At 47.7% G+C, this 12,487-nt stretch overlaps 1 protein-coding gene across 2 annotated transcripts in view; it reads left to right on the top strand.

The window, feature by feature from the left end:
- Nucleotides 1-12,371, top strand: part of LOC143289875 (uncharacterized) — a 29,431-nt gene extending 17,060 nt beyond the window's left edge. For both annotated transcript variants that reach the window (XM_076599091.1, XM_076599084.1), the window contains exons 10-13: nt 3,839-3,920; nt 4,534-4,748; nt 5,141-5,679; nt 7,877-12,371. In XM_076599091.1, coding sequence (XP_076455206.1) covers nt 3,839-3,920; nt 4,534-4,748; nt 5,141-5,679; nt 7,877-7,974 — 934 coding nt within the window. In that variant the 3' untranslated portion in view covers nt 7,975-12,371. The remainder of the gene's footprint in view (nt 1-3,838; nt 3,921-4,533; nt 4,749-5,140; nt 5,680-7,876) is intronic.
- The last annotated feature ends 116 nt before the right edge of the window (nt 12,372-12,487 follow it).

Below are 12,487 nucleotides of genomic sequence, written 5' to 3'. Positions count from 1 at the left end.
TGTGTCCTGTCCAGCGTAGCAGGCACTGGATCAGCAGGATTTCGATGCTGGGCAAGCCACTCCTTTCTGGAACTTGGAGGTTGGAGACCCTTCTTGCCACTTTATGCTGAGGATCTTTCGTAGGCATCTCTGGTGAAACTGCTCAAGTTGAATATGACGGCGATACATCATCCATGTTTCACAGCAGTACAAGGTGGTCAGCACAACAGCTCTGTAGGTTTTCATTTTGGTGCTGAGCCAGATGCCTTTGTTGTTCCACAGCCTGTTGTTGAGTCTGCCAAAGGTGGAGCTGGCCTTGGCGATGCACAGCGTCACTTCTGCATCAAGGGCTCCGTTGCTGCATAGGGTGCTGCCCAGGCAGGTAGCAAAACTTGTCGACTGACTTGATCTAAGTCATCAATCTTGATTGCGGGGGGGTGGGGGGGGGGGGCACTGGCGTTCTATGAGCTAGCTGGTTGGTACATGGACTGGGTCTTGCTGAGGCTGATTGTGAGTCCAAAGCGCCTGCAGGAGGTTGAGAACCTGTCCATAATGAACTGCATGTCCTCATGGGTGTGTGCTGCAACCGCGCAGTCATCAGCGAAGAGGAACTCTCAACAGTGCCTCAAACACCCTGGACCTAGTTGAAAAGTTTGCCATCTGTGCGTAACAGAATGTAGATGTAGACAGTCTTGGAAGGCGTCAATCAGCATGGCAGAGAAGAGAATGGAGAACAGTATGGGTTTCGGGACGTGGCCCTGCTTCACTCCATTTACCACAGGGAACGGATCTGACATGTCAGTATTTTCCTGTACTCTCGCCTGCATGCCATCGTGGAATGACGCAGTCAGCTGGATTAGGCTGTCTGGGCAGCCAAACTTTAGGAGGATCTTCCACAGACCACGGCGGTTCACGGTGTCGAATGCCTTAGTCAGGTCTACAAAGACCATGTAAGCTCCTTGTTCTGCTCACGGCACTTCTCTTGCATCTGGCGTATGGCAAACACCATGTCACATGTTGCCCTGCCTGAGTGGAAGCCGCACTGTGCTTCAGGGATGACTGTTGGAGACATGGTCAGCCAATCTGTTCAGTATGATGCAGGCGAAGATCTTGCTGGCAATGCAGAAGAGGGAGATTCCACGGTGATAATCACAGAATGTTTTGTCTCCCTTCGGTTTGTTAATGTGGACAATTGGAGCATCCTTGAAATCCTGGGGGACCTCCCCTCTCTCTCAGATAGACTGGAACAGGGCGGTCAGCTTGTCGGTCAGCACCTCGCCTTCATACTTGTAGATGTTGGCCTGGATTCCATCCACTCCTGGTGCTTTTCCTGACGTTGTCAGCTTCAGAGCCTTCCAGGTCTCGGCCTTGGTGGGAGGGGCAGCTAGCGAGTCATTAACTGGTAGCTGTGGGAGGGCTGCAATTACCTTGTCAGATACGGACGAGTCCCTGTTGAGGAGGGTGTTAAGTGCTGTGCCCAGCAGGCAAGGATGTCTTTGTTGTCTGTCAGGAGGGTGGTCTGGTCCAAGGCTCGGACAGGGGTTGTTCCTGTGACTCTCAGCCCATACATAGCATGGAGACCATCATGGAAGGTCTTCGTGTCATGAGCATCAGCAGCAGACTGAAGCTCTTCGGACTTTCTCTCCCACCAGGTGTTCTTCATCTCACGCAGCCTCTTCTGTACGAGTTGCTTGGTTTGCAAGTACTGGTTAATCTCCCTCTGGCAGTCTTTATTGGAAATGTGATCCTGATGCCGTAAATGCAGAGTGTTCAGGAGCTTGGAGATTCCAGCGTCGTTCTCGTCATACCAGTCTTTGTGGCTCCTCAGTACAAAGCCGAGTGTGTCAGCTGCTGCTTTGTACACAGCATCTCTAAAGGTGCTCCATACCTCTTCTGCATCAGTCGATGCAGGAGTTTCTTGGAGATCTGCTTGGATTTGCTGCTGCAGCACATCCTTGGTGATAGGGAGGCGGTGGATGTTTAGCTTCCTAGGGGTTTCTGCCTGGCTGGTTGGAGCTTGCGTGCAAGTCTGATGTTCATCTTGCTGCGTAGCAGGCGAGGGTCCGACCAACAGACTGCTCCTCTCATGCAGCGTGTAATGGAAACATCACCTCTGTCCCTCTGCCGGACAATCACATAGTCTAGCATGTGCCACTGCTTGGAGCGGGGCTGCATCCATGTGTTCTTGTACTTGTCCGCTTGTTGGAAGAGGGTGTTGGTGATGGTCAGTCCATGCTGTGCGCAGAGCGAGAGTAAAAGCAGTCCGTTGGAGTTGCACTTGTCAGTGCCGTGCTGTTCTAGGACTTTTGGCCATGAGGAGAATTCCACGCCGACACAGGCATTGAAATCCCCAAAATCAGCCTGTCCTTTCTGTCTGCTGCTGAAATGGTGTGGCTGAGCTCCAAGTAGAAGGCTTCTTTGATGTCATCAGGGTTGGTCATCATTGGGGCATAGCAGTTGATGACTGTGGCGAAGCGATCTTCGGACAGCTTCAGATGCAGGGTCATCAGCCTATCGTTTATCCCACGTGGAAGGCTGTCAAGCTGTCGTGCCAGTTTGGTTTGTATGGCAAAGCCCACGCCTGAGGTTCTTGGGGTGTCTTCTGGCTTCCCAATGCAGAAGAAGGTGTAGCCTCCTCCAACTTCCTCCAGCTGGGTTTCACTGGCAAACCCGATCAAGCATTCTAGCAATGAGCGCTGTGCGCCTTTCTGGTCTGTTGTCTCTGTCCAAAAGGGTGCGAACATTCCAGGCACCCAGAGTCAGGGCATGACTCCTGGTTCTTTCCTTCTGTTGTTTTCAACCGCTAGTGTTGGATGTTGAAGTAGGTGCAGTTTCCTACTAGGTACTAGGTGAGGCAGGCTTTGTTTTAGGGATCCTTTTATCTCCCCTTCTCCATGTGGGGAGAGCAGTGCTGTCCTTAAAAAGGGCTGCTCTGACGCTGTGGGAGGATAAGGGCTCCGCATCTGCCCCAGTCTACGGCGGACAACCATCACCCCACAGCCGCCTGCGTGCAGAGTTGTGACTAGGAACTGCCAGCAGCATCCTCTGCCTGTCCCCGTTACCACTTCTCCATCACCGCAGGGCTTGGGAAAGCTGGGTGTTGAAGGGCTAGCTCGTCGTTCCGACATTAGCCTGGTTGCCTGACCAGCACAGGTGACTTTTTTTTTTTTTAGTGAGGAGGAGTTGTGCAGTCCCTTCCCCACTCTCTTGCCTACCAACACTCGAGAGTCCCACAGGTGCAGATATTGCCATGTGTAGAATGGCCTCGGCAGGTGCAGGTTTTTTCTTCGGAGTTTCGTCTCCTAGGAGGACTTCCAGCCAAGGATAAGAGCTCCCCCTGCCCTTTGGTCATCCTCTTCCGCCTTCACAGCCATTGGGAAAGGTTTCCTCCTCTGCCTGGTCTGTCTTGGGAGACTTCACATGCGGCAGGTAGTACTGGGTTACATGGTACCAGCAGCAAGGGCTATGCCCCTGACCTGACCTAGACAGAGGACATAAGAACACACTTACACACACACATGAAGGACACACACACATGTAGAGGACACATCACACACGCACACACACACGCATGCACGCAAAAGACACTAGAACACACACACACACATGGACACAAGAACACAAATGTACATGCGCAGGTATACACACACACACTGTCACTGTTCCTGTATTTTTGTATGTTTTTGTCCATAAGAAAGAAAAAGAAGAAACCTCACTCAAAGCTGTAGTTGGAGAAATGTTAAGTGATGAACAGTGACAAAATACATGTTGACAATGACAAGTCCGCAGCTTATGTTGTGACAGTGAAAGAAAACCTGTATCACAGACATAAGCAGCACAAGTTGCTCTGTGTTTTCAGGAATGATGACAGTGAGACGCTCCTGAACCTGTTGTTTGATGAAGAACACCTGGCAGCCAAAGAAAACAGCTATGTAGTGCAGGTGAGGTGGGAAGGCTCTTCTCACTATTTCTCAGATTCTGGAACACACCAGAGTCCTTTAAGTGTCTGTTTATCTATCTTACTTTACTTCTTTTTTCTTCTCCTTCCCCCCTCCAAGGCCTGACTGAAAGCATTGGGTTACGCTGCTGGTCAGGCATCTGCTTAGCAGATGTGGTGTAGCATATATATGGATTTGTCCGATCGCAGTGACGCTTTCTTGAGTAACTGAACTGAACTGAACTTAAAATGTGTCAGAGAATACTGGAATCAGCAATTGAACATGTGTATCTGTGGAACTGTGGAAGTAGCCAGTATTTTTCATTGTTGTGTAAAAGATTTCCCCAGTAGACTCCCTCTGCAGATGGCACTCTTCTTCTTCCACTGTAAGTCTTGTAAAGCAAACGTGTGTGAAACACCCCCAAGCCATCCCATTCTTCTCATTGCATACTTCTCATCTGGGAATGTGTGTGTGCGTGTTGGTGTGTGTGTGTGTGTGTGTTTGCGCATGGTTGCATCTTGTGTGTGTGTTTTCCTGTTTTGGTAAGGCATGTAGAACCCAGTGTGGAAAAGAGAAGGCTGTATAGATTGACTTGACGTGACTGATGTTTGGTCAGGCCAAGATCCTGCAGAACCTGAAGGACGAGCAGTCGCAGAAGGACGTACAGCTGGCCATCTGGGGCGGTGTGGAGAGGAACGTGAAGGATCTCCCCATGGTGCATGTGTTGCGTGTGCCCGGGCACCACCTGCTGACCCTGGCCATCGACGTCAGGCATTGTGTGCACAGCCGCAAGGTGCAGGCCTACCTTCAGGCACACAAAGGATTGTCTTGGTACGTGGTCACCTCTCTCTCTCTCACACACACACACACACACACACACACACACAGAGGCCTACCTGCAGGCACACAAAGGGCTGTCCTGGTACATGGTCACACCCCTCTCTCTCTCTCTCTCTCTCTCTCTCTCTCTCTCACACACACACACACACACACACACACACACACACACACACAGAAGCCTACCTGCAGGCACACAAGGAGCTGTCTTGGTTTGTGGACACACACAAACACACACACACACACACACACACAATGTAGCATGTGTCTTAGGGAATGCAGAACACACACAGAGCCACCAAGCATGTGTCAACAGGGAATACACAACACTAACTCACACTGACACCTAGTCAGTCAGAGGATGACAACACATCGTGTCGTTGCAGGTGGGATGCAGACACAGAAGTGGCCGCCTTCCAACTGTCACCAAGCGACCGCTGCCTGGCGGAAGAGGCGGAGGTATGGACGTGGAAGGTGTGGTTGACCCAGGTGTGTCCTGTGTCGGAGGTGGTGGTCCTGCCCACAGACACCTACATGCAGGACCGCCACACAGCCATGCAGTCACCAGAGCTGGAGGCCTTGGTGACCTACCTGCAGGACAGGATGGGGGCTGAGGGGGCCCCCCGCAGGGGTCGGGGGCTACTGCTGTTGTTCATGCCGGTGGACCTGGACGTGGTTGACTTCCGGCGCTACTTCAGCAAGGTGTGTGTGGACGTGCTGCAGACCCGAACCTCGGGCAGTGTGCTGGCCCTCCTGCCCCTCCACAACCTGCGGGACCAGTCCTACCTGTCCCTCTGCTCCCTCCTGGGCCCTGGCCAGCCCAGGTACTCCGTGTCGGTCCGCTCGGCCTTCCTGCCCCGCGTCCACCTCACCACACTGGTTCTGCTGGAGATTACCACCACTGCTGTGGGGTCTGGGTCCTCAGGTCAGTCACTGGTGTAGAGGGGCTGGAGGGAAACTGCTGGCAAGGGGCTGGAGGGAAGGGACTGTAGCTAGGGGCAGCAGGGAAACTGCTAGCTAGGAGCTTGAGGGAAGGGTAATTCACTAGGTGTGGTAATTCACTTGTTTTAACCTTTGGAATCACATGTCTCTCTCATGGAGCCACAGTCAGAGAGAAGGAAAGTAAACTGCTGGACTGCAGCAAGAAGCACGCATGACTCCAGAGAGCAGTGTATGGCACAGCAGTGAAGTCCACCCCATGGATGAGACGTGGTCATCAGTATGGTCATGTGTCCAGATGTGGTCATCAGTATGATCTTGTGTCCAGACGTGGTCATCAGTATGGTCATGTGTCCAGACGTGGTCATCAGTATGGTCATGTGTCCAGACGTGGTCATCAGTGTGATCTTGTGTCCAGACGTGGTCATCAATATGATCTTGTGTCCAAACGTCATCAGTATGGTCATGTCATGTGTCCAGACGTGGTCATCAGTATGGTCATGTGTCCAGACGTGGTCATCAGTGTGATCTTGTGTCCAGACGTGGTCATGAGTATGATCTTGTGTCCAGACGTCATCAGTATGGTCATGTGTCCAGACGTGGTCATCAGTGTGATCTTGTGTCCAGACGTGGTCATGAGTATGATCTTGTGTCCAGACGTCATCAGTATGGTCATGTGTCCAGACGTGGTCATCAGTATGGTCATGTGTCCATTCGACACTGGCTATTCACTTGGGCATCCTTCATTCTTCTTAGTGGCTGACTTCAGAAACAAAGACAATTAAACTTTTTAAACGTACTTTGTAACACAATCTGAACTGCATTCCATGTGTACTTTAACATGCCACTAAATCAGTTGGAGAAATAAAAAGTTGATGTTTTTTTTAATATGTTAAGGCTTGTTTGTTCAGTATGTTGAGTGATGAAGATTGAGAACATGGCTGTCTGAAAGATGGTGTTCAAAGTAGACAAGTTTTGGCTGTAGGTAACAGTTGCAGATGGAAACCTTGTGAAAATTTGAAACATAAACAGAAGGAAGGCACTCGATTAAGGGAGGCTGCTGGTCGCGGCTACTTTCAGTTTCTGCACTTTGGCGGAGAAGTGTTTTGCACAGGACAGAGAATCAGACCCCTGCGAGAGTCTGCGCCAGTGGTCATGGTGAGTGTGGTGAAGACCTCCCCTGTGGCTGCTGGTGTTTCTGTACTGACGGGTGTGCTACTGAGGGGGGTGGTTACTGAAGGGTGTGCTACTGACGGGGGTGGTTACTGAAGGGTGTGCTACTGAAGGGAGTGCTACTGAGGGGGGTGGTACTGAGGGGGGTGGTACTGAGGGGGGTGGTTACTGAAGGGTGTGCTACTGACAGGGGTGGTTACTGAAGGGTGTGCTACTGAGGGGGGTGGTACTGAAGGGAGTGCTACTGAGGGGGGTAGTACTGAAGGGAGTGGTACTGGGTAGTGAAGGGGGTGCTACTGAAAGGAGTGGTACAGGGTGACAAAGGGATTGGTACTGAAGGGAGTGGCACTGGGTGATGAAGGGAGTGGTACTGGGTGATGAAGGGAGTGGTACTGAAGGGAGTGGTACTGGGTGATGAAGGGATTGGTACTGAAGGGAGTGGCACTGGGTGATGAAGGGAGTGGTACTGGGTGATGAAGGGAGTGGTACTGGGTGATGAAGGGAGTGGTACTGAAGGGAGTGGTACTGGATGATGAAGGGATTGGTACTGAAGGGAGTGATACTGAAGGGTGTGCTACTGAGGGGGTGGTACTGAAGGTAGTGCTACTGGGTGACGAAGGGATTGGTACTGAAGGGAGTGGTACTGGATGATGAAGGGATTGGTACTGAAAGGAGTGCTACTGGGTGATGAAGGGAGTGGTACTGAAGGGAGTGCTACTGGGTGATGAAGGGAGTGGCACTGAAGGGAGTGGTACTGGATGATGAAGGGATTGGTACTGAAAGGAGTGCTACTGGGTGATGAAGGGAGTGGTACTGAAAGGAGTGCTACTGGGTGATGAAGGGAGTGGTATTGAAGGGAGTGGTACTGGATGATGAAGGGAGTGGTACTGGGTGACGAAGGGAGTGGTACTGAAGGGGTGTCACTGGATGAGAAACCTGGAGTGCACTCCGCCTTCAGCGAGGGCCCTGCCCTTTGACCTGGCCTGTATGTTGCTCCTCCTTGTGTCCAGGGCCAGCAGTGACTGAGGGATCCGGGGTCACCTCGCCCACCAAGGTCAAGGAGAAACGTCGACCTGGCCGACCCAAAAAGCACCCCGAGACACAGTGAAGGACAGTGCTCTGTGTTTACCTTGAGCTGTGGACAGAACCCAGTGCATGTGTTGGTCCAGTCATCTTCATTTCTTCCCACAGCTGTGGACAGAACCCAGTGCATGTGTTGGTCCAGTCATCTTCATTTCTTCACAGTTTTCTGGACCTGAAGATTGGACAGTCTTACTGTTGTATTATTTTTTGTGCTATGGATGACAAGCTGCATGCTGACATATTTCATATGTGTTTGCTTGTTTTTCCTTTTCTTTATGTGACTGTGTGTGTGTAAAGTATGATTATGTTGGTGCTTAGATTGCTTTATTTAAATCCTCTGACGAAACATCGGTGGAATGATCAGTATCAAAGATATATCTGAGGTTTTTGTGTTTAAATATGATTGCACTGGTGCCTGTTGTTATTTTCTAGGTTGCTTTTTTCATATTTTACAAGATGAGTGTTGATGTGTGGTCAGCCCTCATATGACCCGTGCAGTTGGCTGAGCTGTAGAGCAACAGCACAGTCAAAATAATGACAATATGCTCTGGATTTCTCACTGTGACACGGCAGAGGTAGGGTGGCGGAAGAAGCAGTATTGATGATGAATCCTACTTCATGCTGGTGAAGGAGTGAATGCGTTCATCTGGCACAGATGATAAAACCCACCTGTGCTCCATGTCAGTCTGACAGAAACACGCCAGACAGTTTGAGTTCTTTTGGATTCTGGAAGGTGCTGCTTTTCAATCATTGGGCTTCTACTTACCTTTTATGTTTCAATGTGTCTGCTTGTTTTGTTTGATTATTTTATTTCATTTTATGTTAATACTTTACTCAAACCTCGGGTGGGCTGTGAAGGCCTGACAGCACATTGGGTTTATCACAGGGCAGGACTCTGATCCTTAAAAACATTTGTTTTCAAAGCAGATATGGTGGTGTTTATCTATGAACCCTGATCGTTAAAAACATTTGTTTTCAAAGCAGATATGGTGGTGTTGTTTTCAAAGGAGATCTGGTGGTGTTGTTTTCAAAGCAGATCTGGTGCGTTTCTCTATAAACCCCACTGTATTCACATGTCACATTGTCGTGAGAGTTTGTCCTGAAAAATTTTCCATCAAAAGTTCTGTACCTCATTGATAGCATTATGTGCTCACCTTCTCTGTTTCGTTTTTTGTCAACATAAGTTTAGGATATTTGATAACTCATCACAAGTTGTCCCCATAATTTTTTAGCAAAATGATCAACTTTAAAATAGCACTGCTGGTCTGACTTTCATGATTCCATGCAGTAATCACATTTCTCCTCAGCTCTGTACTCTGCACTGATGATCTGACATTCATGATTCCATGCAGTAATCGCATTTCTCCTTAGCTCTGTACTCTGCACTGATGATCTGACATTCATGATTCCATGCAGTAATCACATTTCTCCTCAGCTCTGTACTCTGCACTGATGATCTGACATTCATGATTCCATGCAGTAATCGCATTTCTCCTTAGCTCTGTACTCTGCACTGACTCCCCATTGAGGCCACAATTAGATACTTAGTTGCCTCTGATTTTCTGCTTTCCACTCTGCTGGGCCTTCCTATCTTTCTGAACTCACCACTTTTCCTCTGAATGTTACCTTGAAAATTCCTTGTGTCTGTACTAGAAGTTGAAGAGCATACATTGAACACTGGTTCCAGCATGCCCTTGCTTGATCTGGGACAGGGCCACATTTTATGGACTTAAAGCTGCTGTGAGTAGCATTGTTCCCTTTCCAGCACACAACGTTTGGTTTGACAAGTGCTTGTTCCTGATGCTGGTCAAAATATGATTTGGATCAATACATGTTGGTGCTGGTCACACCTCTCTTTGCCCACTTCTCTCATACTCTGTGTTTTCAGTTTTGTTGTTGTTACCCTTTGCTGTACCTCTTGGGTGAAATATTACCCACACTGTCATTTAAATCTTCACAATTCAGTCAGTTTTGCAACTATTTTACTGAATTTCAGTGACTTTTTCCATTTACGATTTTTGCATATTCCCACCAAAAATGGTGTTGTTTTGTTTTGTAAACAAAGGAGTAAATAAACAATGAAATTGTTGTATAAATCTGTAGGAACCACACATGAACTTGAAGGCATTGCCCTCTTTTTCTTTTTTACATGGCCCTATTTGTTGTAAAAATGTGTCATTTTTTGCAACCCATGTTGAAACTGGATTGTATATTGGAAGCATGTTGATGTCATGCATAAATTGGCAGAAAACAATCATTGATTCGAAGCATTTATATTTTGGTAACCCCATTACTAACATTATTTTTGTATTTGGAAATGGAAGATTTTGTGGAGGGTAAACATTTTGGAAGCCTTGTTATAACTTCGTTTGCAGATGAGGAATTAAGATTGTAACATTTCTTGTGATTGGTAAGATTGTAGACATTTCTTGTGATTGGTAAGATTGTAGACATTTCTTGTGATTGCTAAGTGTATAATTCATGAGTTTCTGTTGATTATAAATATTTGTACTTTTGCAGTTCCCTGTCAATTATAAATTAAGTTTTCAGAACTGCTGTTTAAAGCAAGTACTGTAATATAATTCACAATCACCTGTTTATAGTTAGATTATTGTGATTTGGCAATATAGTAAGAACGGGTGAAAATGTCCATCACAACATTGACAATTGTCAGAATAAGTTTGCCAGTTGTTCAGTAGAGGTGATCGTCCTGCTCCTTGAGCAAAAGTGGACAGGCACAGAGCCAGTGTAGATCTTCCACCAGAATCACTTGCTGTGGAACATGATTGTACACGTAACAGTGAGTGGTCCTCTGGGTCTGTTTTACATTATGCACTGTAAAGATTGTTTGGTGCAAAGGCAAGTTAAATGTTGGTTTACACAGCAAAGGCAAGCCAAATGTTATTTTACACAGCGAAGGCAAGCTAGATGTTAGTTTACACATTTAAAGGATGAGATCAAAATGATAAAATGTCTGGGTAATAAGAGGGAAAAAGGCTCAGTAGGGTGTAAATATCAGTTCAGACTACTCCTGTATATCAGTTACTTGACATAAAATAATAGACATATGCACTGGTTTTCTTGGTTTTCTTGTGTGCATGCGAGTTAAAGGAGAGCTTCAGAGATGGATCCAAGCTGTAGAAATCAGAAGCTTCATGGGACTCCCTGGCATCTCCTACAAAAACCACATAACAAATGAAGCCAGGAAAGCTGTTATACAGAATGTTGGTCAGTGTGAAGACATACTGGGGAAGGAAAATGAGATGGTATGGCCACATGACAAGATGTGACAAGTTCTCCAAGACCATCCTCAGGGAACAGTGCAGGGGAAAAGGAGATGGGACAGCAAAAGAAGTTTGCAGACAACAGTTCTGAGTGGTGAGAGAGGAGCTTTGCCAAAAGAAGTTTGCAGACAACAGTCTTGAGTGGTGAGAGAGGAGTTTTGCCAAAAGAAGTTAGCAGACAGCAATCTTGAGTGGTGAGAGAGGAGCTTTGCCAAAAGAAGTTAGCAGACAGTCTTGAGTGGTGAGAGAGGAGCTTTGCCAAAAGAAGTTTGCAGGCAACAGTCTTGAGTGGTGAGAGAGGAGCTTTGCCAAAAGAAGTTAGCAGACAGTCTTGAGTGGTGAGAGAGGAGCTTTGCCAAAAGAAGTTTGCAGACAACAGTTCTGAGTGGTGAGAGAGGAGCTTTGCCAAAAGAAGTTAGCAGACAGTCTTGAGTGGTGAGAGAGGAGCTTTGCCAAAAGAAGTTAGCAGACAGTCTTGAGTGGTGAGAGAGGAGCTTTGCCAAAAGAAGTTAGCAGACAGTTCTGAGTGGTGAGAGAGGAGCTTTGCCAAAAGAAGTTTGCAGGCAACAGTCTTGAGTGGTGAGAGAGGAGCTTTGCCAAAAGAAGTTAGCAGACAGTCTTGAGTGGTGAGAGAGGAGCTTTGCCAAAAGAAGTTAGCAGACAGTCTTGAGTGGTGAGAGAGGAGCTTTGCCAAAAGAAGTTAGCAGACAGTCTTGAGTGGTGAGAGAGGAGCTTTGCCAAAAGAAGTTAGCAGACAACAGTCTTGAGTGGTGAGAGAGGAAGTTTGCCAAAAGAAGTTAGCAGACAACAGTCTTGAGTGGTGAGAGAGGAGCTTTGCCAAAAGAAGTTTGCAGACAACAGTTCAGAAGTGCAGCATTCCAGAAACAAACCAGGTTTCAGAACCAGTGTGACAATACAGACATGATTATGACCAACCAGCTGTGTTGTTGAATGTCTGTCTGGTTATTTATGATACATCTTAGAGCTGTCTTGTATTTTTAATCTAGGTCATGTTTCTATCATGTATTTGACCTTTCACCTTGCTATCCATACCATCACAAAGGGAGGTCTTTGAAGATCTTATTCATACCTACCATTCTCTCAGTGTTGGTTCCCATGCATTGGTATAGCTGAGAAAATGCTAATGTTATCCACACATCACTCTCTCTCTCTCACTCTCTCTCTCTCTCTCTCTCTCACACACACACACACACACACACACACACACACACTTACACTCACACTCACACATAT

The sequence above is a fragment of the Babylonia areolata genome, chromosome 1, assembly GCF_041734735.1.
Source record: "Babylonia areolata isolate BAREFJ2019XMU chromosome 1, ASM4173473v1, whole genome shotgun sequence".
Taxonomy (NCBI): Eukaryota; Metazoa; Mollusca; class Gastropoda; order Neogastropoda; family Buccinidae; genus Babylonia; species Babylonia areolata.
Note: the sequence above shows the minus strand (reverse complement) of the source record. Positions and strands in the feature narration are given on the sequence as shown.